The sequence below is a fragment of the Chenopodium quinoa genome, unplaced genomic scaffold, assembly GCF_001683475.1.
Source record: "Chenopodium quinoa cultivar QQ74 unplaced genomic scaffold, ASM168347v1, whole genome shotgun sequence".
In the NCBI taxonomy this organism is placed as follows: domain Eukaryota; kingdom Viridiplantae; phylum Streptophyta; class Magnoliopsida; order Caryophyllales; family Amaranthaceae; genus Chenopodium; species Chenopodium quinoa.
The window spans coordinates 1,525,011-1,552,647 of NW_018744311.1; the positions used below are offsets into that span (position 1 = coordinate 1,525,011).

Below are 27,637 nucleotides of genomic sequence, written 5' to 3' on the forward strand. Positions count from 1 at the left end.
AAAACATTTCAACATCTGAAAAGCTCTTGTGTGTACTTATAATGATATATGAAGTATGATCCTCTTTCGATGAAATCAAATAGAAAGGGAAGAATTGAACCTGTACTGGATGCAAGCCAAGTTTACGACTTCCGATGCCTTCCACTGTGATTACATGCATTCCTTCTACAGAGTACAGCGGCGCCAAACATGCATTAACTGCATGGTGCCTGGTAGAGGAAGGAAAAAAATATGAAATTAAAGCAATCTCTTTAATATGGTTTGGTTTGTCATCCATTAAAGACGCAATAGTAAAATAAAAGTGCTCAACCAACATGGATTCATGTTCTAATCCTGCTAGAACAAAGTGCAGTTAACAGAAGTAACTACAATCCAAATGGTGTAAAAATTAAGCAGAAAAATGGACAAGACGAGTTTCTACGGATGAAACTATGCCATCCTTCTAAAGTTCTAAGGTAATTCTTGACGGTAGAAAAAGTAGTATACAGTCATCATTGCAATAACAGTGACAGAAGCAGCACCTGACTAATTACTTTGTACTTCATGAGTCACAATTATCACTGCATCAATTGATACATTTACAAATACTTCGATTCATCTTTGTGATTCATTATATTTGGAGGTTAATCATAGGCTATACTGCATAACATATTTTTTGAAGAAATCAGGCGTTCAGATGATATTAAAGTATCAAGATGCATTATGCCAATATTAACAGATTGCTACTGCAATAACATGATGGGCTATCAGTCACAACTGATTTCGTAGTGCTAGTTAACACACATAGTCCAAACTGCTTTCCGCACTGATAGAGTATAAAAACATATTCCTGGGCCTCAACCATAAGCTTAAGCTTTTGGTTGAGTTGGTCCTTTAACACGGTATCAGAGCCAGCGTGACATAAAGGTCACGGGTTCGAATCTCATCCACCCCTCTTTTAAAAGTGGAATTAAAGTATAAAAACATAAGCTTTTGGTTGAGTTGGTCCTTTAACACGCACAACAGTTAGTTGAAAAACTTTACAGAACTTTGTATGACAGAAGGCTTTAATATGACACAATGCTCCCTACATTCATTCATAGCCAACAAAAATAACAGCTGCTTTTCACACCATGCTATTAGTTTTCCATTTTATTATAATTCAGTAAATTTATTTGAATAGCTGTTTGAAAGGAAAAAACAAGGTAGGACCACTAGACTATCAAACGCTCCAAGCAAAGAACCTCCCAACTCTTCTAAGCAATACCCAACTTATAGGTGGCGACAGTAACCATTTTAGTTTCTTATAATTAATTTTAATTAATGAGCATAAATCAAGCCAAACAGGAGCAAACAAGCAGATAATTTAGTTAAACAGAGACTCACACACATTTCTTGTGCTGCTGATCATAGTAGGAAACCATAAATGTACAAGCACCACATCCTCCTTCACCACATCCTAATTTTGTCCCAGTTAGACCAAGATCTGCATCCAAAAGCATAGATCACATCATCATTTAACAAACTAATCAAATAGCAACATGAATATAATGTTATACCAGATTGTTCCTCTTTCTAAGCATGATGCCAGTTGCATTCTCAATGCATCAAACTATGCATAACAAGTTATAATTTTATTTATTTATTTTTTTTTTTATTTTTTTTTTTATATATATATATTTTTGTTTTCTTCATTGGACATTAATTTTGGATTGTAGGGAGTAGGGGACTATCATTAAGCTAAATCATTTCTCAACAACAAAGCATAGTAACAACAGAATAAGTCATGATCACAAACTTGCAAAATACAGAAATTAATACATACTTGAACTCAAAAAGTAAATTTAAGATTACAAATTTAAAACAATAATGAAATTTTAATTAGTTTAGTATTATACCTCAGAGATACTCAAGAAGAGTCAAGTGAGCTAAACCATCAGAAAGAACTTTCCGAACACCATTGATGTAAACAATAGCTTCATATGATTCTTTTTCTTCGGTTACTCCAACCTTTTCTTCACTCATCAAAGATCCCATTTTTCCCCCCGAAAATCACTGAAAATTTCTACTGTTAGATTATTCAATTATCCATAATTCAGAAAGAAATAAACAAATAGTATAGTTTAATTAATCAAAGAGCATCATCTACCTGATAGAGTTAGGGAAAGAAAAAAAAAAGTTCTAAAGCTTAATTATATTGATGTGATTCCATGAGTATATGTAGTACATGAGTAAGCAATATAATACGACTGGATACATTAGATTACTTGTCTAGGTACATTAGATAAGAATAAAGGATATCTTTGACTATCAACTTATACAGTGAATCAAGTGATTGGTAACTATAACCAATATCAGTAAATATGATTTGATCAAATCCTTTACACTACCCAACATTCAGCCCATCTTTCATGGAGGCAACACTCACCCATTCCCGATACCACCAACATTCACCCAGAAAAATTCACCTCCATGAATCCCAACACTATTTAACCAAAAAAAAAAAAAAAAAAAAAAAACTTCTTCTCACCAATTAACAACGGCTTTATTTACTCAAATTTGACCATTAAAACCTCCACATTAACTTTATTGGTGATGAAACACAGAAATAAGGAATTTGACCGTTAAAACCTCAACCTTAACTGTTTGGGTCCAATTTAGTCAAAATTGGGCCGGAGCACTAAATGATCCAATTAAAAGCCCAAGGTCAAGGTTCAACTCTCCAATTGCTCAAAAGTCAAAAGTCAGCCCACAAAGTAAGCCAATTGGGCTAAAGCCCAACCTCTCCAAGTATGATGAGGTATAAAAGCCCTCATATTAACAAGATCAGACACATACATCGTCACTTACATTATCTCATACACCGATTATTGCAATTCATATGCTCATTCTTGCATTGAGGAATACTCCACAAAAGCCTCAAGCTACAAACTCTCTTGCATAGTGTCTTCCTTTTTACACATTGTACTGACTTTAGCATCGGAGGGGCCTTCCTCGGAAACACCCCCGAGGCTAGTTTACGTGTGTTCACTGTGCAGGAAACCTTCGGCCCAACACAGCTTGGATCGAATCCAGTCTTCTCCATTTTAGTGGACCTTCGGCAAGGTCCATTTGTTTTCAACCGAAACAATTTGGCGCCGTCTGTGGGGAAGACTTTCAAAAATCTTTAAGCCAAATTCCTAACCAAGATCATCTTGCAATTATCTTAGCAGCCATGGCTAAGAACCGCAAGAGCAAAAGCCTCCGTCAAGGAGCGGGCGAAAAGCCTAAAACCCCTACACCATCGCCCTCGCCGGACCGGAACTCTCCCAAGGGTGCCGGCTCGGGGGGAGGATCACACAAGGAGGATTCCCTGTCTCTTATAATGCATGACTCCCAATATAGGCCGGACCACTCTCGGTCTAGCAGGGGTCAGTCTGATCATAGGACATATTCGGTGTCCCGAAGCCAACCATCGGCTGCACGGCCTCATGCCCACACTCGGCCGGGGACCCCTTTGACGGGGCCCAGTTCGGAAGAGGTGGCAAGAGCGCTGGCAGTACTCATGGAGGCAATGAGGGCACAGAATATGCCACCGCCTCGTGATCGAACTCCTCCGCATACCCGGCATCAGCGGAGGAAGTTAGACCATGACGGTGGGAAGCTTCCTTCCTTCCGGGAACTGGAAGAGTGGGAGGAGGATTCTTGGAAAAATGAAAAACAGAGGAAGAAGAACTCTCAATTATTTAAAGGATCCTCATCCTCAAGACCAGCAGCGCATAAGAGCAGCAGCTCAGCTTCTCGGCCAGAATCTACTCGCCGGGAACCTGAGACTGCTCGCAGAAGCGTCCTTGACCGACTCGGCGGCCAGGAACCGAGCGTGCGTAGTCGCCTCACGTTCCCTGCAGCCGAGGCCCAGACTTCCCAGCCAGGGACGAAAACCACTCCTACCTCTCTAAGAGGGCGGAGCGCGGTCCCTTCGGCCAGGAACAAGGGCAAGGCCATTATGCTTCCCGCTAGTTCACCATTCGAGCAATGGATACTGGAAGAGCGCGTACCCACGGTTAAAATACCGTCGCATATCACATATGACGGGACCACGGATCCGAAGGACCACGTGGCCTCGTATGAGACTCATATGCATCTTTGCCCCAGATCCGAGGCGACTTGGTGCAAATATTTCCCAACCACTCTCAAGGGGGTCGCGCAAGCGTGGATCTCCAAGGGAGTAAGGCAAGGCTCCATAACAGGTTGGGATGATCTGTCCTCCAAGTTCAGGAGCAAGTTTTCCACGGCAAACCGCCGAGAGAAGACTACCGCAGAGCTCATGGGTCTGCAACAGGGGGAAACTGAAAGCCTCCGAGACTACCTGACCCGTTTCAGTAACGAGTCATCAAGCGTCTCCCAGCTGGACCAGGGGTTAGCTGTTTTTGCAATGCAGAATGGCCTTCAGCCAGGAAAGTTCCTAGACTTCATGGTCATGCATACCCCGCAGACCTTGGAGGAAGCTCTTAGTGCTTCGGATAAGTTCATCCGAGCCGAAGAATGGAATAAGGCAAAAACCCAACCTCAATCCGGGGGAGGGAAACAGAGGCAAATACCCTTGTCTGAAGGCCAAGGCCATAAGGCAAAGGGAAAATCAAAGGTTCCGGAGCCATCTTCGGCCAGCGACCTAAAGAAGGACAGGTTTGCCTCATACACAGGCAGATACGAGTCCTACACTCCGCTCTCTCTTCCACGCGCCAAAATTTACAGTGTGACGAAGGAGGAGCAGAGTTACCGAAAGCCGAGACCACTCCCAGAGTGGTATCAGCGAAAAAATAAAAATCAGTGGTGTGAGTTCCACGAGTCTTCGGGCCACAACACTGAAGAGTGTATCCAGCTGAAGGACCAGATAGAAGACATGGTCCGGAAGGGATACTTGAAAAAATACATCGCGGATCACCGCGAGAAAAAAGAATCCGAAAGGTTAGCAAAGGACCCTCGGCAGGACCTTGATTTCCCTCGGAAAAACAGTAAAAAACCGGAGGGGAAATTCCCTCCGATCAATGTTATCTCGGGAGGAATATACTCTCGGAGGGAGCACAAGCGTCACCTTAGAGCTTTGACTCACCAGGTGAACAACGCTGACATTCAATCTCCCCAGTCGCCGGTGCCGAACATGACGTTCACAGCCGCCGACTGCCGGGGGATTACGTTCCCTCACGAGGATCCGTTGGTGATCATCGCCACGGTGGCCAACCACGACGTCAGTAAGGTCCTTGTTGACGGTGGCAGCGGAGCAAACATTCTGTTCCGAAAAGCCTACAACCAAATTAAGCTGAAGCCCAAGCACCTTACGCCGGTACCCTATCCGGTATCCGGGTTCAATGGGGCTTCAACTTATCCAGATGGGAAGGTGACACTTCCTGTCACCATCGGTTGCGATGAGGCAGCCCGGAACGTCATGATTGAGTTTTTGGTCATCGACGCTCCTTCAGTGTACAACGTGATTTTGGGGAGACCCATAATTCACGAGATCCAAGGGGTCGTCTCAACTTATCATCAGCTGATGATTTATGTCTCAGACGCCGACTTCCCCGAAAGGATACAGGGCAACCAGAAGGACGCCCGAAGGTGCAACTACCTCAAGCCATCCAGTAGTCGCCCAGATAACGACAAGGATGAGGAGGAGAAAGAAAAAGAAAGAGAGCCAAGCACAAAAAAGCCGAAAGGCCTAAGTGCTTCGGCCCAAGGATCAGTGCCCAGAGAAAAAGGTCCCGAAAGGGAAAAGGTTGACTCTTCATCTGAGCCGAAAGACTCAGAGAGCCAGCCGAAGAACACAAAGACTGGGACACCTGCTGACATTGGCAGCAGACCAGATTCTGAAGAGTCCAGTCCATCAGCAATGGACATGGACCAACAGACTGAAACAGCAGAGTTGGCCGAAGGAGATGCTGAGAAATGTGTAACAATCGGGATGGACCTTGATCCTAACACCCGTTGTGAACTTATTCAGCTCCTGCGGGATAACAGAGATGTGTTTGCTTTCTCGGCAGCTGATATGCCCGGGATAAGTTAAGACCTCATCTCCCATAACCGAAGGGTCCATGCAAGGCCTCTCAAAATTGGGGATCTTGTCCTTCGGAATGCTGCTGCAGTTCAGAAAGGCCGAATCCATGGGAAGCTCTCAGCTACATGGGAGGGACCTTATGAAATTTATGATGAGCTTCAGCCAGGGACATACCGACTTCGGCAGTTGGATGGAACTGAGTTGAAGAATCACTGGAATGCTGATGTACTGAAAAAATACCATGTGTAAACCCTTCGGGGCAGAACAATCTTTGTAAGTACATTTTGAACTAATGACAGGCCTTGGAGCCGCCATTTATATAAAATTTACAACTGTTTATCCTTTCAAAATTTTCTTTGTTCTATCTACTCTTTGAGGGTTTTTTATTCAGCCTCGTCTGAAGCCTTCGCCTTCGGGTAACTGGGTTTCAGATTGCTGACAAAACCTGTCTTTTTAAAGAACACCGGTCTTTCAGCTGAAGTCAAACTTCAGTAAGACTTGTTCTCCAAAGACATGAGTCCATGGACAATTCTGGGATATTGCCTTAACTGAGCCTTGTATCCCAGAGAGCCATTATCCGAAACATTGCCTTAAGTTGGCCCTGTGTTTCGGGTATCCATTTTTCAAAGATAGCCAGAAAATCAAGGATAACAGCAACAGTTGAAAATTTTTAAATCAGCCTCGTCTGAAACCTTCGCCTTCGGGTAACTGGGTTTCAGATGGCTTACAAAACTCAGTCTTTTTAAAGAACACTGGTCTTTCAGCTGAAGTCAAACTTCAGTAAGACTTGTTCTCCAAAGACATGAGTCCATGGACAATTCTGGGATATTGCCTTAACTGAGCCTTGTATCCCAGAGAGCCATTATCCGAAACATTGCCTTAAGTTGGCCCTGTGTTTCGGGTATCCATTTTTCAAAGATAGACAGAAAATCAAGGATAACAGCCTTTTTAAATCAGCCTCGTCTGAAACCTTCGCCTTCGGGTAACTGGGTTTCAGATGGCTTACAAAACTCAGTCTTTTTAAAGAACACTGGTCTTTCAGCTGAAATCAAACATCAGTAAGACCTGTTCTCCAAAGACATGAGTCCATGGACAATCCTGGGATATTGCCTTAACTGAGCCTTGTATCCCAGAGAGCCATTATCCGAAACATTGCCTTAAGTTGGCCCTGTGTTTCGGATATGCGTCTTCTTTAAGAACGCTGGTCTTTCAGCTGAAGTCAAATTTCAGTAAGACTTGTTCTAAAGAGGTTAGTCCCAGAAAGCTAATATCCCAAGCATTGCCTTCAGTTGGCCCTGTGTTTCGGATATCCAACTTTCAGACAGTCAATCTTCAGTAAGACTTGTATCCCAGAAGCATTGCCTTCAGTTGGCCCTGTGTTTCGGATATCCATTTTGAAGAAGTTCAGAAATTGCTTATTCAACTAAAGTCATACTTCAATTTCTGTGGGGGCAAGAAGCATGCAGTGCAGCTATGTTCGGCAGAGTTGAAGAAAAGAAACAGTAAAGCATTCAAAAATAAAGCAACTGAAGAAAAAAAAAAAAATTTGAGCTACAAGTTCAATAATTCAGTATCGGCAGCCGCCCACAAGCGGAAAATAACAGCTGCCGAAATACGTACATAAGCAAAAAAATAAAACTGCTGTACGACAAGGCAAGCTGAAGCAAAAAAAAACAAGGCAAAAAACTCAGAAAGCGGCAAGTCTAAAGTTAAGCACATGATGAACCGCAAGATTCTGAAGACGACTGCCCGAGTTCCTATGCTTCAGCCGGCGGATCAGACTGATCAGCGTTGAGTCCCATGGTGGCCTCAGCCCCAGCAGCAGAAGAGGCGGGCTTTGCACTTTGCCGAGCCTCCCTTTCCCTCTGCTCAGCTTCCAACTCCAGTCTTTCAGCTTCCTCTTCGGCTTCCTCAGCCTTAAGAATTTCAGCTTCAGCTGGAGTTGCATACTTCATGTGAGGGTCTTCGGGATTCTGGACCCACTCAGCACATTTAGACCAGTCCAGCTTCGGCTCAGCATGAAGGCAGACTCTTCGGCATACTCGGAATCCGTTTCTGAAACCCATCTCATATTCCTCTTGGGTATAAACACGGACCTTGAGTGAAGCCTCAGCATCAGCCAGCTTCTTCTGGGTCTCCTCCAAGTCTTCCTTGGATTTCTTCAGCTCATCAGCGACTTTGGAGGAGGAACCCTTCAGCTCATTCAGCTCTTGCTGAATTTGGAAAGCCTTTGTCTGAGCTTGGGCCACTTCAACTTTCTGGATCAGCAGTTGATCCTCAGCCTCTTGGAATTTAGCTCTTTGGGCTTCAGCAGCAGCAGCAGCCTCTGAGAGTTGGACGTCTTTGGCCAGGAGCAACTCTTCAGCAGCCATTCGGCTGGCTTCAAGAGCCTCTAGACGCTGCTGCACTTCAGCTTGTGCAGCAGTTCCTTCTTGAATTCGGCTCTCAATAGCAGCCTTGAATTTGGAGACGTCCACTCCCATATGCTCCTGGAGGAATTTTTCCCCTTCCATCAGTGGGGGAAAAACCTCCATCTCCATAGCATCGCAGAAGGTTTTCAGAGCTTCGGCAGCTTTTTTACCGTACTCCTCAACCTCCTGCTGCTTCTCTTCAGCTGCTGCTTGCTTCAGCTTAGCAAGCTTAACTTCCTCTTCAGCCACCTTCCTTTCGTGCACAGCAGCGTCTACCCTATCTTGTAGGGTATCTATCAGCTCTACAGTGAGAGTCTGATTGTGCACGAACTGAAAACAGGAAGACAAAAAAAAATAAGTAATAAAAAAAAATAGAGCTGAATTTCGGAGGAAATGAAGGAAAATTACCTGCATCATCAGCAGTTGGTTAGACCTGGCTGGGTCAGGAACTGATCTACTGGATTCGCCCATCCCAACAGTGGCCTTCAGCGACCAGATCCTTGCCCTGTCTACTTCGGACATGCCAGCAAAATTGCCGAAGTAGGCTGCAGCTCCTTCTCGGTTTTGACCCCATATGAGGTCCCAGATGTGATCTGGGATTGGAATTCGGGGGGCCGAGAAACCCATTTCTCCAGAATGCAGAGTCTGGAAAGAAGGGAAGGACGACGATGGAGCTTGATTAGCCTTGGTTGTCTCAGCATCGTCCTTCTCAGAGGAGTCAAGTACTATGACCTCCTCTTCTTCAGGGGTGAGGACGAAAGCCTCAACCTCTCTTGCGATATCTGCCGTGAAGCCTTCAGCACTTGACATCACGGCATCTTTATTTCCGTGCTCAGCAGCACTCTCCTTGATTTCTTCTTGGACCCCTCCCTTAGGTTCGGGAGTTCTCTGATCCACCTCCATCTCAGGAGGTGGCGGAGGGGTCTTTTGAGGAGATTGGGGTGTTGGCTGGGGAACCCTCGGCGATCCATTGCCTTCCTCAGGTTCCCTTATTGCGACGCCGATGGTCATCGGCCTCTGCTGAAAATCATGAGGGCCGATGATGGCCATCCTTCGGCGCCTTTTCAGAAGAGGCTGCTCGTCCATATCTGAGTCTGAAGACTCTTGTATTTGATCTTCGGGACGAACAGGAGCTTTGCCTTCTCTGTGTCTGTTACTCTCTTCAGACTGTAACAGACAGGGGGGAAGAAGAGTGTGAGTAAAAAAAAAAAAAAAAAAAAAAAAAAAAAAAAATTGTCTGAAAGCTCACCGAGGTCTTCAGCAAAGCCTCGTCTTCTTCAGCTGCTCTAGCTGCAGCTTCGGCTTCAGCAGCTCTGGAGGACCCTTCTCCTCCTTCACAAGCCTCAAGTACCCGTGCAACCTCTTCGGCTGTGCGGGCAGCTTCAGCTTCCTCGTTCAGCAGCTGAAACCAAGGGTCTCTCTTCTTCCACCAAGGCTTCTGCCTCTGATACAGAGCAACAACCTCAATTTGGAAGTGGGAAGAGTCCAGATGAACTTCCCTATGCCTCGGCTCAGTGATAGACGGGGCCCGTTCAGTTACAACTCGCTCTCGGTTAACACCAAGACGAGCGTAGTTAATACCAACGTTGGTCTCGTCCCGCTCTGAAAAAAGGAAAGGGAAAAAGTTTAGCTCAGATATGTTGGCACAGCATAAAAAAGCAAAGCGAGAGAAGAAAAAGAGGTAGTTAAAAGCCTCGGCCCCAGCCGAAGAAGCTTACCATCCTTAAACTTTCGGCTGAGGCCAACAGCTGCTAGCATATTCTCTTGGAAAACGTAATGCGTATCGGGGAGCCAAGTCTCCGGGATATGCTGCATTCGACCACTCCCCCCCGGGTTCGGCAGCTTGCCGAAGATATGTTGCTGATCCAGGTTCGGATCCGCCCCGTTATCTGCGGGGGGACCTAGACTTCCCATTTCGGGATCAGGCTCAGCTAAGTACCGGGGAGCGCTGAAGACGCAAGGGTGGCCCGGATCTGTGGGTGCCCTAACCCAAATCCATTGACCTCTCCAGTCCTTGTCTGAAGAGTCATTTGGCCACATGGTCAAGTATTGGGGCCGGGACTCAATCCGATACCACCCAGAACCATGGCTTCCGTGCCCACTCTGAATATTTGGCACTAGCCGATGGAGCTTTCTGAAGCAGTGCAGGTTCGGCACGTATTTGAAGAACTTGCAGACCCATAAGTATGTCATCACCCTTCGGATGCTGGTGGGGGTTAACTGACATAGGGAAATGTTGTAATGGATCAGCAAGTCTCGGACGAAAACGTCCAAAGGGAACCTCAGCCCATACTGAAGCTGTCTCGTGTACACCCCCACATACCCCGGGGGTGGACGATGGATTCTATCGGATGCTGAGGGCATTCGGCACCAATATCCATCAGCTTCAAAAATGCCGTAGTGCAACTCAATTTGCTCAGCAAATCGATATTGATCGGCGTTCTCTACCCACCATGAGTAGGGGCGGTTCTTTATCATGGCCGAAGCGACTTCGGCATTCTCCCACTCTGAAAACCCAGGGAGGATATCCCAAAGGACAGCGGGAATTTCATCGTCCCGTCCAGAAGCACTCGGCTCATCCGTTCTTTGAGGAGGAGCCGAGAAAAGGGGAGTCGCCCTAATCCCTTCAGCAGGGTCAGACTCCGGCCTTCGACCATTCCAGGTCCCAATCCTATTCCTAGGATCGGGAATCGGCCTTGCTCTTCTTGGAGCACGGGCTCTACCTCTAACTCCTCTTGCCATGGACTATTTCGAAGAGAAAAGTCGAAAGAAAAGGGGAAGGAGTTCGAATTCGAAGAAAAATAAACTGAAATCAAAGGAATTTACCTTAATCTGAAGCGAAAGTTGCCGATTTACGAGTTCGTAGTGGCAAGTCTCAGTTTCTAAGCTCAATGCTCGGGGAGTTTGCGAAGTTTTGATACGGATTCTTGGTTTCTCTCTCGAAGAATTCTGGGTTTGTGTTGGTGAATAAGTGAGGAGAATGACGCGCCTCTGTTTATATCTCCAGGTACGGGATACGAAGAGTCTGTGCTTTAATTTCTCTTAAGTACCCACTAAGTAACCATTAAACACATGTCTTGTGATTAAACTGCCCATTATCCGTCCAACTTCCGCAAATCATTAACCGTTGTTATCTCATTAATTACGGTTTAAATTCAAATTTTTGGATCAATTAAATCATTTACTTCCCTCCTTTTCTGAGTTAAATCAAACCCGACCCGTCATTCTTCCAAATCGGGTCTGGGGGGCAAGTTGTTTGGGTCCAATTTAGTCAAAATTGGGCCGGAGCACTAAATGATCCAATTAAAAGCCCAAGGTCAAGGTTCAACTCTCCAATTGCTCAAAAGTCAAAAGTCAGCCCACAAAGTAAGCCAATTGGGCTAAAGCCCAACCTCTCCAAGTATGATGAGGTATAAAAGCCCTCATATTAACAAGATCAGACACATACATCGTCACTTACATTATCTCATACACCGATTATTGCAATTCATATGCTCATTCTTGCATTGAGGAATACTCCACAAAAGCCTCAAGCTACAAACTCTCTTGCATAGTGTCTTCCTTTTTACACATTGTACTGACTTTAGCATCGGAGGGGCCTTCCTCGGAAACACCCCCGAGGCTAGTTTACGTGTGTTCACTGTGCAGGAAACCTTCGGCCCAACACAGCTTGGATCGAATCCAGTCTTCTCCATTTTAGTGGACCTTCGGCAAGGTCCCATTGTTTTCAACCGAAACATTAACTTTAATGGCGGTGATGAAACACAGAAACAAGGAAGATAGAGGAGGAAGAGCCCGTCAGCCGGGTCGTTGCTGGTGAGTGGTGGGGAAATTTTGGGCCCAAATCGGGCTTGCTGACTTGAAAAAGGCCCTTTTGTTTTTGGGCTCAAAATAGTGGACTCGAGTACAAGTTTTTTGCCGCCCGATCTAAATGGGCCAACTTGTTTGACCCAAGCTCAATCCGATCCATTGGTGATCAAGTTTACCACATTGGATAGTTATACCCAAATATTTTAGGGGTAGTTTGGTTCATTAAGCTGAAATGGATTGGTATGAGTCTCTCATACTTGTATGATATGGATTCTATATATCATATCAATCTAAAGTTGTTTGGTTTAATCACGGAATGTATTCTCATACTTGAGTGATAATATGAATTATTATGAATCTTTGAGGGGGAAGTGGGTATGAGATTTCAAGGGAATGGGGTGTGGAATTTATTCCCTAAATATGAGATTTCATACTTAAATAGCCAACCCATTTCCAAGAAGTTCAACCAAACAACACCTAGTTTTTAGAGTTAAGTATAATGTTGGGTGCTAACATTTTAATTTTTTTCACCTTTTGGGTACTCCCACTTTTTTTTTCACCGTTTGGGTACTCAAGTGTACAATCCGGTGATAAAGTTAGTACCTTGGGTTAAAAAAGTTAGTGCCTTGGGTTAAGAAATAAAATCAGCAAAAAATGTTAGTACCCTATTAATTGCGACTGACATATGATTGGATGGGGGCCTCTAGGGGAATTACACGTGTCCATGGGGAAGCAGGAATTTCTGCTAGCAGTGACTAAAATCAGTGGTCCAAAATTAATCCTTTCGTATTTCTAAAATATTTATTTTAAAAAAAAAAAAAGAAAAAAAAACCCAAACGTCATGTACTAGGTACATCACAGCCAAGTCAGCCACAATCCAACCAAGGATCAACTACTACAACAGTGCGCATGTTCTAACCAGGTTTTTTTTCTTAACAATCCCTAATTCAATTGCACATATACATTACAGCAATAACAATAGGAATTTCCTTGCAGAGACTGGAGAACAATTTTGAAGAAATGAAGGCTTGTTGATGGCTTCCTGCTGTTGCTAATATGAATTTTTTGTTTTTATTTTTAAATTCAACGACTAGTTGAATATTTAAAGCAGCCTCATCAATTTTTGGGAATTTAGTATTTTTGTTTAAAATATTTGGAATACATTTATATGCTTAAATTAATCAAGGTACTCACTTATTTCTAACGTTTTTCAAGGAGGGGACTAACTTTTTTTGCCAAATAAATGAAAGAGGGGACTAAATTTTTCTCCAATGAGTTTATGTTGAGTTAATTGGCCGGAAACTTAACTAGAGTACCCAAAAGGTGAAAAAAAAGTGGGAGTACCCAAAAGGTGAAAAAATTAAAATGTTAATACTCAACATTATACTTAACTCAGTTTTTAGGGTAGTTTTGTTATTTGGATAGTTCTTTTCATAATTAGTTTCACTTGAGCATTTTTATCCCCATTTTTTTTAAAAAAATAAAAATAAATAATCTTACATTTATTCTTCAAACAGCACTTCATTCCCCTTCCCGGTCTCGATTTTTAGTATAAGTTTATCTTCCTTCTCTTTTTCCCAATTCAATTTCATACATGAATATAATCTCTATTCCCTCCTTCCTATTACAAATTACAGGTAAGTTTGAATTTTATTTCTCTTGCTTTTTTCCTTCCCCAATTATGAATTTGTGAAGTAAGGTAAATTTTGATTACTTTACTTGTGAAGTATTTGGGTTGAATCCTTGTCTTTTTTTAGTAACAATTTCACAAACAATAAGGCATGGTTCTATGATCATGATTATTTATTTTTATATACTTGATTATTTGCAAAATTTTATCAAACATATACTTATAAGAAGGATGATTATTTAACCATCGAATCCAATCATCAACCATGTTATAAATATGAAAATAAATGTATATTATTGCAAATCACAAGATCTAATTAATTTTAAAAAATAAAAAAGGACAACTTAAATATCAAATATATATAATCACTAAGAATAATTAAAGTAGCTACCCGGTGCAACGTCCAGGATATACACTAGTTATATAATAAAATAAAAGGCATTTAACCAACAAGTTTGACCCCTACATGGCTAATTATTACTCTAGTTATTTCCGAAAATGGTCTTTTTAAAGGTAATTTTTGAAATAAAAAAATCTAGTCAAAAAATTCTATCATAAATACATTTCTTAAAACACATTTCATAGAAGAACTATATATGGAGGTGAGGCTGGTGAGCAATAGATATCAATTATTAACCCTAAACCGTAGATATAATGTTACTCCTTTTTTGGCCTTGTACCGTTCTTCCCAAGTTGCAAGTCTTTTCCACATTTTTTTTTAATACACTTGTATTTTAGTAAATATGTAAAACCAAGTAAAATGCAAATTAAAGCAAAACAAAGTAACTCAAATAATTCTTTAAAAAAAAAAAAAGTAACTCAAATAATTATGAATGTACGAGTAAGTGAGTAAGGCTTTGGGAAATAATCAAATAAAGGTATATACTAACATTTCTTGTTGGAAGACCAATAATTCTTGGTCTCACAAACGGCGGCAGGGCAAGGGTGGCTTCTCCGATGGTCACACAATGGTGGCGGTGGTTGCAACGGCGATTGTAGAGCAAAAACCTAACAACGAAGTTTATTGGATTAAATTAAATTAAACCAAATTAAATTAAATCAATCTCTTATTAGCTTGTATATTTTTTTCTTTGAGGCATATTAGCTTGTATATATATTTGCTTCACTGTACTTACTTTTGATACTTGGTTTGCGGTGGTATCGTATGGGCTACTCTTCATGCATGGCTATTTATAAAGGATTGATGAAGCTCAGCAACGTAAGCAATGATGAGATCATGTTAAATTCTTAATGTTTAAAGAAGGAAGAAAATAGTTTGGATTAGTGGCATGCATGCATGAATAAAAGAGTTTACGTTGTTTGTGACATTTGGCAAACATGGTTGTTATGTTACGTTGGGCATTCATGAAAGTCCTGCATATAATACTAAGTACTTTTGAATAGAAAGGAAAAAGAAGACTTTAAGGGATTATTCTGATTGAGCTGAACTGATGGATTGAACTGAACTTATTAGAGCTAAGCTAAACTGAATATTTTATGAGAGAAGGAAATTAAAAACTGAATTGAACTGAACTTATTGGAGCTGAACTGAACTGAAAGTAATCTAAAGAGAACAAGTCCTAAGTTGTTAAGGGGCTATATCGTAATTTTAGAAGCTTGTTGGTAAAATTTCCGATTATTCAGTTGGATATATAATTGGATTTATGAAATATCATATCATATCATATAACTAATATATAAAGCTAAACTTTTAGCCAGGTGACGAGGCAGCGACACTTGGCGTTTCAACTTTTCGCCAAGTGTCGTGCCACGTTGGATAGATTTAAATTGACTTCATAAGATAAAAAAGTTAGTTTAAAATTCTATTTTGAATAGAATTTTAGGATAAAATTGTTTAGTTAAAGTTTTATTTTCGATAAAATAAAATTTGAGTGTCGCGCCACGTTGGTTAGATTTAAATAGACTTCATAAACAACCCGCGCATCGCACGGGGCACAAAACTAGTTTATTTAAATACGGATTATTTGAGTAAGTTAATTGGAGTCTTGGACATTAGTCAAAATAATCTCGAATGCTATGTGTTTCGGGTGAAAACAGTGGGACCTTGCCGAAGGTCCGAAGAGGTGGATGAAGACTATCTTGGTCCAAATGATGCTGGGCCGAGGGTTTCCTGCACAGCAAACACACGTAAACTGGCCTCGGGGGTTGTGTCGAGGAAGACCCCTCAGATGCTGAAGTCAAAGCTTAGAGAGAGAAAGCTATGCAAGAGTATTAATTGCTTGAGGCTTTAGTGTGTATGAATGATAAATGGTGTAATTGAAGGCTTTTATACCTTAGCATGACAAGGAGAAGAGATGGGCTTGATGTCATATGGGCTGACCATGATGACTTGGCCCGTTGACTTTAGATTGACTTGACAAGATTGGAGGCTTGGGCCTTGACCTTAGCATGGATTGAATCATTTATGGACCGGGCCTAATTAGGCATAATTGGACCCAAACACTATGTAAAAAATTAATTAATCTTAAAGTAATATTTTTGTACTCAAACACCTTGGTTTAGTGTTGTTGAAATATAGTTTGATTATAAAAGCAACCTTAGCTTGGCACCTTAAATTATTTTCAAATTAAAAAGGAATTACAGAGTAGTTTCTTTCTAATACTATGATTAATATATATTGTGTGACATTAGTTAGTAATTTAAATCGGGGGAGAGTAGTGCAATAATTTGTTTATAGATCGACAATACTTTGTAGTTAAAAAAAAAAAAAAAAAGTAAGACAATAATATACTCTCTTTATTTTCGTAATAATCGCTAAAAGTTTTAGGAGAATTATAAAGTGGGACTAGATCATAAGATGAATTTTATAATACTTCGTATGAAGTACAACTAGTGAGATATTTTTAATTGTTATTAGGAAAGAGTAAATATTAAAAAAAAATAAAAAAATAGTGTAATTGGGGTTGGTAGGAGAGATGAATTAATAAAATAGTAGATCAAATAAGAAAGTATTGTAATTTTTATAACGGATGTAAGAGAAAAGTCCTGTGGTTATTATGTGTTTATGAAGAAACAAAGGGAATAACACGTAAATATGGCAAAAAGTTTGAGTTAATAACCCCCAAAAAAAAGAAAAAAAGAAAAAAGTAAAGTATAGAATTAGTGTTTTCCTATATATTTAAACTTCAAAAGATGTGTCTTCAAAAAAAAAAAAAAATAATCAAAAGATGTAAGGAAGATTATCACAGCAAATAAATGGTATCAATGTATTATTTAACACAACATAATCCCTAGACAACTCCCAAAGATTGTCGTAATATGGAGTATTTAAAATCACAAGAATATGAATTAAGTCTTAAGAGTGCCAAATCAACCTATATATCTCTTCAAAGATTATTGTAATAATGTAATTTGGAGTATTTGAAAATACAAGAATATGAATTAAGGTCTTAAGAGTGTTAAATCAAGCTATACAACTCTTCAAACATCTTCTACATACAAAGTATGAAGCAACTTTCCTGGCTATTCCTTGTCCTATAAATGAGTATCACACTACTTTATATATATCACTAGTCCCCACTCCCCATATCTAGAAAATTATTCCCGATTTGACTTTTTTGTCACACAATCGTCATCCAAACAGGAAAAACTTTTAGAAACGAAGAAATTATACAACAATCAAATGATATACTCTAAAATAAATTGGTTGAACAAAAAATTAAATGAAAGGAATTCAAGTGAATGAATGGCCAACATTTACCTATGATTAAGAAAAGTTCATCCCAGCCTAAGGGTTTTCAATCTGTTCAACTTTGAAGAAGAATCTCTTTCACTGGATCTTGTGGCAGTATCGAGATAGGCATAGAATCAATATGAGGCTCGGACTGTGAGAACAGAATGAGGATCTGCATGGTGACTATAACAAGTAGCAGAAACACAGCTGATACTATTATCCCTTGCCAAGTTGAGAAAAGGCTGGTCCATAACAAGAAGCCCACAGCACCCATGCTAACTAAACACGACCAAACAATCATCACCTGTTCGTAAACAAAACCAACAAATGAAAATCAATCATACACCAAAAGAGTGAGCACAGTAATCAGTTTAATTTTGAGATGTTGCAAGCCAACAATTAATGCCTTACCGTTAGTGACTGCGTTGGTCGGCCAAGATCTTGAATTTCCTCGTTGCCAAAACTGCCGCCTGAAAAGTACTTGTCCAAAAATGCATCCTGGTGGTGGAGTTCAAAGGACACAGCACACAGGATTCACACATCAAGCAGCCTCACAAGGATCAACTGAGGATTTACTAGTTCTCTATCTTTTCTATTTTGGAAAATTCTTGATAAGAATGATCTAAGTTTATTTTTTGTTTCAATGCAAATTCACAAGTATATTTGCAACTTAAATAAAGTGTTGACATTATTCTAAGGTGCTGCTAATTTTATTGGTTCTAAGTTGTAAATATAGCTCTTAGTCTCCTCACCTTGGCCACAAACAAGTTTGTACACCACTGTGCAATATCATCGCTTGTTTCGGGCAATTCATTCATCAAATGCCGCTTAACTTGCACTTTTACCTGCAACATAGAGTAGCTAGCACATCAGCATCAAGAAAGTCTCAAAAGGTACTAATAACACATCATAGCAAAAGAAAGAAAACGGGGAAGACCAAAATCAGCATTTTTTACCATATTAGCTAGATTTATTTTACTATATGCTTCTCTTCCTATAATGACAGAATTGTCTACTACTTACCACAATAAGCTAGTTTTCTTTACTATACTTCTTACTATAATGACATAAGTGTCTACTACTTACCACAGAAGATTTGCCCTTTAGTAAAGTTAGCAATGAAGGCGGGGAATTATCTCTTGCTACAGTGAAGGTAACATCATATACTGCTGGAACAAATGAGCGCAAATGTTTTACAGCCAGAATTAGACCCTGAAAACACCCAGATGGAAATCACAGTATACATCATTAGAAGGTAGTTCAAACCACCTTGATAGTCCAGATAACAGCTAGAATAACTGAATAAGACCCTAAAATCAACCAGACGGAAGGTAATACTCTCTAGCACAGGCAACAAGAGTAAATTAGGCAATAGGCACGCACACATACACACATGCACTCACACACAAGATAGGGAAATTAATAAAAACGAAATGAGCAAGCTAAAGAAAAAAGCTAAGGTAACAAGAGACTGCTAGAGAAACCTTTGTACGAGGAAGCAAAACATTTCTTGGGACAGCTAACCCTTTTGAAATAGCAAATTGCTGAGCATCTAACAGTTTTGGGTGTGTGAAGCGAGTTCCTTCAACAAAGAGACCCAACCAAAAGGGAAAAGGAAAATCCTTCAATTTCTCGTAGCCTGACTGTGTGATATTTACCATCGAATAATTATTTTACAACAAAAAACAACCCAATCAATAAATAATAAAGATGCATCTTGATTCTTTGAATACCTTTAGGATGCTTTGATCTTCAGCCCATTTCCTTTTAACAAATATATACTCAGAAAACCACATTGACCAACCAATAACCTGCATTTGGTGCATGAAATTATTGATTCAAACGTAAAGGAAAACCCTGTGATACCCTGACTGTCACCCTGTGATAAATTGCACAGTACAAAAGGGTCTAATGGTACGGAATCATCATAAATCAATTTGCAAGGAACCAATGAACTGCATAACCATACATAAAATACTCTGACTGCAATTAGTTAGCAACGATCATCATTAGCAATCTCAAATTCTCAAGAGATTTATTTAGTTAGTTAGTCAATGTTTTTTTTTAATATTCAACTCAGACTTCAGAGCAACACATAGATCATCAAAAATGAACTCATACATCAGTTGCATAAATATAGATATTTTTTCAGAGAAACACAGTAGTCTCATCCATAGAAACTCACCAGAAGTTAAAATCTCAGACATGTAAATTTCTAATTCTAGTTTACAGCTTGTAAGGAATTTCACCTATATAACATTGGAATCCCAATTTCTCACAACAGTTGAAGCAATGGAAACTCACCGGAAGATACTTTAAGACATCCTTCATTATAGCCATAGTACAACCAAGGCAACCTGCTCTCTATTATAGAGCAAACAAACAGCTGTCAATGACTGAAAATTGAACATTTGGATGATGATCAAACAATAATTAAAAAAAAAAGCCATTCTGATATAAATGTGCAAGTTTTTTTTTAATTATAATTCCAAAGTTGTGTTATTATAGAAAACTGGCCGTAGCTAGTGCAGTATATCTAATAACATCACACAATTTTATCAGCATACAGGCATTTCAGCACTGTGGTACTAGACAAATGTAATGCAACAAAAGAGTTACAAATGCAAAATGAGTGCTGCATTCATAGAGTTATAGTAGTTCTAGGAACTAGAATAAAGTTTTTGAAGAGCACCTGAGCTAAAACCCATCCAATAAGCCAATCAATGTCACTTCTGTGGTTGGGGATAAGAAGAGCATGTTCTTTACCTGAAAAAGGTGTCAATAAGTTGAAAAAAAAGGAATACATTATAAAATAACCCAAATCTGGAAGCGATATTAACATTGCCTGTGCAAGAAAAAAGAGGTACAAGAAATAGGATACAGAAAATTGACCCATTTAGATACTTCAGAAGAAACAGAACAGTTATGAAGTACGACTTATATAAAGTAGTTCTTAGAGCTAATGTGTCTCTCACCCATCAGATTAAATGTCTCAGAATCAGTGTGCAGCTCCACCTATAACAAGCCAAATTTTTAACAAAGGAAAAACAAAAACAGAGAGTGTAATTGTGTAAATGTATATAATAGCTAACTGTCAATGTCGAATTCAAACCTTCACGCCAGCCCACCAATCAAAGAGCCAAACAGCCTCCAACCATAGCAGTTCTGTTACTACTTTGTTAAATCTCCGATACATATTCTTTGACAGGGGTCGAACTAAGACATAAAGAATAGCCTGAAAACACAAGAAAAACAAAGTAACTGTTTAAGATATGCATATCAGTCAACGAAAATCATCACTAACACACAATAACAATTATACAGCAACTTATTACAGAAATAATGACATGATCCTGTTTTAAGACAAACAACATGATATTTTTGTGTTAATATTATTTCGTGGCCTTGGATCATACTACACCGCATCAGTGACACAAAATTGTCACATCCCAGTTCACTTAACACGAGAAAGTCTAAATCCAATTGTTCACCCACCTCTATGGCAAAGAGCATAACATAAATGGATTATATATCAACCATGTCCTATTCTCCTAGCAACAAGTATTACAAGTTAACAAGAATCCCATTATTGATCCCACTTTCTCTAGAATTGAAGATTCTAATGTACATTGTAATTTGGGGGTCAATACTGAGACTTGTTCCCAAAAACCCTAGTCCTATAAAGTATAAACAACCTTCAACCATTACACATTCACCATTTCATTCCAACTTCTATTCAATTGTAGCCCAGACAAATTGAACATATGATTTACTTCCCTTTTTTATCAAACATATTTACATATACATTTAAATGCTAAACTTAGTGTAAATTACACTAATATACCCACAATGCATGTTATATAATAATCCATCAGATGATTAATATATTAGCCTAATCAAACTTCAATTCAAAGATAATATATTCTAGGCTAGCAATTTTACCCAGCCTAATTTAAAACCCCATCAAACAATTTTATTCAGCAAAACCAAAATTAAACTCACTATTGAAGAAAAACCCATCAGAATTCAGAAGTATATTCAACAATCAATTTGACTATAAATAAATAAATAAATAAATAACAACAAATTATAAACTACAACAGTAAATGAAGTGGGGTTTAGTGTATTTACCTGAATGAGATTAATAATGAGGCCTGAAAGAAGGAAAATTAATCCCACAGGAATAATTACAAAAATAACAGGTATTTCCATTACTTGATTGACACCTTAAATTTAATTTTCCAGCTTAAAAATAAATTAGATTGTTAAATTAAATGAAGAAAAATAATTAGGGAGAAAATGATCTGAAGAGAAAATTGGGAGACCAATCTAAAAGTTCAAATGCTGGGAATAACATAGTTTGTAATTTTGTATGCACATGACGTGTGAGCAACAACCCAGAATGATTAATTAACTTATTAAGTACTCTAATTAGCAGCATAATAAAATAGTCATAAGCATCTTATTTTGGAGTTGACTCATGTCTAGAAAATGATATGACTTCAGGTATTGGGCTCTATGAGTACACCTTGTGGGCTTGTATGAGTTGTATCTATTGATGGTTGTTGGCCGTGTCGAGTGAGATAGTGTGAATTTAGGTTAGTTAGGCCTAACTCATAAACTATGAGTTGTATGTGTTGAAATTTACAAAAGGATAATCCAAGTCTATGTGTCAGTATGCTGATTAATTAAGACAATGATAATTTTTCTAATGTCAACACAAAATGTCACTTACAAAGGCTAAAATTAGATGGAAATTAGTTTCATGGCTACAACTAATTAAAGATCCCTCGTGTTGGTTTTACCAAGTATCGATATGAAATTTGGATTGAAGAGTTGCCGAAGCTAATACGAAATTTATAAAAATCATAACTTTTGCGATTGAAGGTTTATTTTATATGAGCATGTAATGGTTCTTATTTTGGTGTAATTTTTAATGATATAAGCGTGTATTGCACGGAATCTAAGCTAGTACAAATTCATTCATACGTGAGGCAAAACCAATTAAATGTTAACAATTGTACATTTTTTTTTGACGGGAACAATTGTACATACTACCTCCGTTACATGTTATGTGTAACAATTAGACATTTTTCCTCTATATTTATTTTAAATCATAGCACATAACCTGTAAGGCTGTAACGGAGATAGTAATTATATTAGTAGCGGGTTTTACATTTTCTAATGTCAAATAACCGGCAATCGCTAACACGGTAACACCCATTAGTATTACACAAGAATTCTGCCGCTCTACTTGTACGGTTCTACTCAAACAAACGAAACGAAAAGAAAAGAAGGTTAGGAAAGTTGAGAAGTGCGAAGACAAACAACAACAATGGCAGCTCCTCACTCTCAACCGCACCATCATCAACCACAAACCCTAGAAGAAGTTCGAACTCTTTGGATTGGTGACCTTCAAATTTGGGTTGATGAATCCTATCTTCACAGTTGCTTTGCCCAAACTGGAGAGGTATCATCTCTCTCTTTCTTTTTTCTTTTTTTTTTTGATTGAGTTCTAAATTTTTCATTTGTGATGCTCCTTTTATGATTTTTGAGGTGGGGTTTTGTGGGTTTTCTGATTTTGGTTGTTAATTATAATTGAAACACTATTTCTGGAAGCAGAAATCCATTAATTTTGTTGGGTATGTAGCTGTTTAATTGATGCGTTGGTTATATATTAATTAATGAATTAATTGTGAATATTTTAAAGTTTGAATTTGGCTTTGTCTATTATTTACTGAAGAAATTGTGAATAAAGTTCGATTTTTCAAAGAGTAATAGCAAAAATTAAGCTACTTTGAATGAGCCTTGTTTCTTTGAGCTAAATCCAGGTTTTCTTAGAATGTAGTTTGAATTTGTGATATGTAGTGCTTAGTTTAGTCTATTTGAGACTTCCTCTTCAATGCTCTTGTATGATCCTACTGTTAGTCAAATAATCACATTGGGAGTTGGAAAGATGTTCGGATATTAGGTTTTGGAGGTCCGGGAGGCGGTTGGTGGGGACTGACTGGCTGAGGGCCTGATATGTGGGTGCCATTAGGGGGCAGGGTTTGGTTTCAGGTTGTACAAAGATTATCATGGTAAAATAAGCTGTGGAATATGTACATTATATGCCTTTTATTGTCATAACATATATCACCATCTAGTGAGGCGGTTAGGCCTCTCCAGTTTTCTCATTTTTCCCCCTGTAACAATAAGAAAATGGCGTGTCACTAATTTAAAGTTTTGAGCACATTATCATATCGACAAGTAATGCAGCTCACTTTAAAAAAAAATACAACTAGTGGTGGAAACTTAGAATACTTGGTGTAAAAGTTCACATATAGGAGTTAGAAACTTAGAATACTTGGAGAGTGTAGAAAATTGCTTTGTGGATATTCTGTTTAAAGACATACAAGAATGCTCCTGAGGATCTCAAGTAATTCACTTTCAGAAGACATGGATTGAGTAGCCTGGCTAAGACTAGTTTAACTTGATTTTAATTTCTTTGTTCATGGGAAGGGGCTCCCTCCCTCTTGAATCATTGATAGTTTCTATGACGAGTTAGGAGAAAAGCAGTGTACGTTTTGGCCTCTCCTGACCGTGCCTCTGTGAAATTGATACAGGGTGTGGTTGTTGTTTTTACTGTTATTGTTATTGGTAATGTTGATGTCGTAGTAAAATGTTGTGAATTATCTTTGTAGGTTATTTCTGTGAAAGTCATACGTAACAAGCTTACTGGCCATCCAGAGGGGTATGGATTTGTTGAATTTGTTTCACATGCAGCTGCTGAACGTGTTTTACAATCATATAATGGAACTCCCATGCCAGGAACTGAGCAGCCTTTCAGATTAAATTGGGCATCTTTTGGAATTGGAGAAAGAAGACCTGATGCAGGTCCTGAGCATTCTATCTTTGTGGGTGATTTAGCCCCTGATGTTTCAGATTATTTGTTGCAAGAGACATTTAGGGCTCACTATCCTTCAGTTAGGGGAGCAAAGGTTGTAACTGATCCTAGCACTGGTCGTTCGAAGGGATACGGGTTTGTTAAATTTGCAGATGAAACAGAGAGAAACAGAGCCATGACTGAAATGAATGGTCAATATTGTTTGTCAAGGCCCATGCGTATTAGTGCTGCCACTCCTAAAAAGTCACCAGGGATCCAGCAGCAGTATTCTGTAGCAAAAGGTACCCTATTTTCAGGCATATCAATACTTATTTGCAAGTCTTCTCAGGACATTTTTGCATCTAGAACTTTTCCTCTGCGAGTTTGATTATGCAGCATTTATTCAACTTTTTGTTACTGTGACAGCCTTATATCCTGCTCCAACATACGTAGTGCCGCCAATCCAACCAGTACAACCATTGCCAGTAGAAAATGATCCTAACAATACTACGGTAAGTGGGATTCAGAGATTGACCATGTGTAATTTTGACTTTATTAAAATTCTTATTAGCTTTTACATGTACTTTTTTTTTTCCCTTTTTTCTGCAGATATATGTCGGCAATTTGGACCCAAATGTGACAGAAGAAGAGCTTAGACAGCATTGCTTGCAGTTTGGAGATATTGGCTATGTCAAGATCCCAGCTAGTAAGGGATGTGGCTTTGTGCAGTTTGCAACTAGGTAGGTGTATGTAGCTTTCTGAAGCTGGAATCTTGTTCTGGAGTGCCAACATTGCAGGATTTTATTATAGATATACTGTCTATTCTCTGCTTTTCTAGCCTCTTCTGAATTGGATTCTTCTTTAAAATTACCTGAAGACTTGACTTTGTTTCGATTATATGTTATCTTTCTCTTTTAACTAATAACTTAGCACTGAAATATATGGTGCTGTTTGCAGGGCATCTGCTGAAGAAGCTATGCAGAAGCTGCAAGGAACTGTGATCGGTCAGCAAGTAGTGCGTGTTTCATGGGGCAAGAGCCCTACTGCTAAGCAGGTAATGTTTACCTGGAAAATTTAAGTCCTCTGTGTATATTGCATCCTTTTGGAGTACATTTGCTTTCAGCTTTGTTTTTAAGCTGATACTTGACTCTAAATTATCTATAGGACTCTGCTGCATGGGGTCAGCAAGTGGATCCAAGTCAGTGGGGTGCATATTATGGCTATGGGCAAGGTTATGATGCTTATGCATATGGTGCTGTTCAGGACCCATCCCTATATGCGTACAATGCATATGCTGGGTATGCTCAATATCCTCAACAGGTGTGGTTTTTATCCCTAAGTTCTTGATACAGTTGTTTGCTTGTTTCTGTCATACTGGAAATGGAATTGAGCCTTTGCCTCAACTTTTCTGTAACATACCATGATACAAACTTCTCATGGTTGGGTAGGGTCTGGGGATGATATATGAATGCTGTTTCTGATGAATTTTGCATAGGACTGAAAGGAGAACATCCTTTAGCAAGAAGGGAAAAGATGGGAATACTGGCGACTTAATTAAAAAACTGGCATGAATGTGTGAACAAATGATATAAACCATTTAGTCTGAATAACATCAATAATAATTTGAACTTGCTAGATGACTGATGAGCTGATACGGTTTTTTAACTTCTGAAGCTTTAATTAAAGCACTAAATTAAGATTTAGTTATAATGCTTGAAGCTTGGATGTTGGACTTAGCAATATGCAGAGTCTTTCTGCTATAAATTTCTTTTTTGTTGGGTGCTGGGGATGGGAAGAGAGTGTTTATGCCTAGGACACATGACCCTGTGATGTAGCACAGAGGTTGAAATTTAGTAGATAGCTAAAAATGTCAGTCTTCTGTCTTTTATTGCTCGGGTATTCATCTTTACCAGTTGTGGTGTTGATTACAGCCTGAAGGTGTTCAAGACATGGCTGCTGCAGCCAGTGTTGTTCCAGGAATGGAGCAGAGGGAGGATCTCTTTGATCCCCTGGCTACACCAGATGTTGATCGGTACTCCCAACTTCTTTTCCGCTGTATTTTCATCTGAAAAATTTTCATTGCAAATTCTGATACTAATTATTTATTAATTATTTCTCATCCTACTCCATCCAGGCTCAATGCAGCTTATCTTTCTGTCCATGGAAGTGCAATTCTGGGCCGTCCAATGTGGTCAACAACCTCTTCACTTGCAAGACAGGCTTCAGTAAATGGACCCCAGTAGTTACGTCATTTTCGACTGTTTTCAGTTTTCATCAGTCTAGTCATGCAAGCTCCATCATTAGCAGCTAGTTTTTCAGATGCTGCTGCATAAGATTAGTAGATTCAGTAACAATACATAAATATGTTGTGGCAGTCTTCTAGTGATTAAATTTTTGCCGTTGTATTATACGTAATATATCCAAAGGCATTTACTTTATAATGATCTGTTTTGAGCTAATTGTATGATCTGTTGGTGCTGGTTACAATGGTAGCTATGAAGCAGCTTTGCAGGCTCTTCCTTCTCACATTTTCTAGGACTAAGGTTGGAGGCCACTAGATTCAGTATATTGAGGGCGTTGTCAATCGTATTCCTAGGAAGTGGGACACTCGGCTAGCTAAGGATAACATGAAAGTAGCTAATTTGTACGAGTATTAATCTAAGCTTATCAGAATTTAGTATACTATACACTACATACTTTTATACCATGAATTCAAGATATTGAACCTCAACTCAGCAATAGCAGAAAAAATTTAAGCAGGTTCATTCTACTACATGCTATAAACATTTATCAAACAGTCTAAGATTATACTACTCTGTATACCAACATATACGACTCTTCTATAGACACTTCTCAACATCAGCAGCCTCATTTTTCTACTACAGTTATCAACTAACAAAGATGATCATAACTCCAAAATTTACACCAAAGGTGGTAAGGTTTCTCTAGACATGACATATGCAACACTTCCAAGTATCCCCAGTTACAGCGCGCTTCCACAAGACCACAGCCATGATTTGATTTCAAGTAGAAGAATGCAGTCATTGTACCTGCTTCTCCAATACAGTAGTTGCTTTACCAGCAAGAGCAGCCATCAAAGACGACAAACTCATAGTTGGATTTGGCATTTCTCCAAGCGCTTCACAACAGACTGTTGCATGGTTTCGGATTCCCTCAGAGAGTTCAGTCAAGTTCATCCTGCCCATGGCATCAACAA

At 39.4% G+C, this 27,637-nt stretch overlaps 2 protein-coding genes and 1 long non-coding RNA gene across 3 annotated transcripts; 1 reads left to right on the forward strand and 2 right to left on the reverse strand.

Moving 5' to 3' along the window:
• Position 1: 1 nt before the first annotated feature.
• On the reverse strand, positions 2–2,616 carry LOC110696016. Its single transcript, XR_002506239.1, has 4 exons — positions 2,510–2,616; positions 1,878–2,034; positions 1,366–1,465; positions 2–209 (listed from the first exon to the last, which is right to left on the reverse strand). It is a non-coding gene; the product is annotated as an uncharacterized LOC110696016 (long non-coding RNA).
• A 14,589-nt stretch (positions 2,617–17,205) lies between these two features.
• On the reverse strand, positions 17,206–21,941 carry LOC110696017 (1-acyl-sn-glycerol-3-phosphate acyltransferase PLS1-like). The gene is made up of 11 exons (XM_021873279.1): positions 21,687–21,941; positions 20,668–20,790; positions 20,531–20,570; positions 20,248–20,321; positions 19,860–19,919; positions 19,289–19,366; positions 19,040–19,198; positions 18,642–18,767; positions 18,308–18,400; positions 17,967–18,053; positions 17,206–17,859 (listed from the first exon to the last, which is right to left on the reverse strand). Exons 1-11 carry the CDS (start codon positions 21,765–21,767, stop codon positions 17,629–17,631), a joined length of 1,152 nt encoding a protein of 383 aa, XP_021728971.1. The 5' UTR covers positions 21,768–21,941; the 3' UTR covers positions 17,206–17,628.
• An 836-nt stretch (positions 21,942–22,777) lies between these two features.
• LOC110696019 (polyadenylate-binding protein RBP47B'-like) lies at positions 22,778–26,879 on the forward strand. The gene is made up of 8 exons (XM_021873280.1): positions 22,778–23,025; positions 24,239–24,722; positions 24,847–24,932; positions 25,030–25,160; positions 25,378–25,474; positions 25,585–25,740; positions 26,352–26,452; positions 26,555–26,879. The coding sequence occupies exons 1-8, from the start codon at positions 22,891–22,893 to the stop codon at positions 26,661–26,663; spliced, it is 1,299 nt and encodes a 432-aa protein (XP_021728972.1). The 5' UTR covers positions 22,778–22,890; the 3' UTR covers positions 26,664–26,879.
• Positions 26,880–27,637: the final 758 nt, after the last annotated feature.

Coding starts and splice junctions, on each gene's coding strand:
- LOC110696017 (XM_021873279.1), bottom strand. CDS start 21,767: ATGGAAATACCTGTTATTTTTGTAATTATTCCTGTGGGATTAATTTTC. Junction 18,401..18,641: donor TAAAGGGCAAATCTTCTGTG/GTAAGTAGTAGA, acceptor TCTATGTTGCAG/GTAAAAGTGCAAGTTAAGCG. Junction 17,860..17,966: donor GACCAACGCAGTCACTAACG/GTAAGGCATTAA, acceptor GTTTACGAACAG/GTGATGATTGTTTGGTCGTG.
- LOC110696019 (XM_021873280.1), top strand. CDS start 22,891: ATGGCAGCTCCTCACTCTCAACCGCACCATCATCAACCACAAACCCTA. Junction 24,723..24,846: donor GCAGTATTCTGTAGCAAAAG/GTACCCTATTTT, acceptor TTACTGTGACAG/CCTTATATCCTGCTCCAACA. Junction 26,453..26,554: donor GCTACACCAGATGTTGATCG/GTACTCCCAACT, acceptor TACTCCATCCAG/GCTCAATGCAGCTTATCTTT.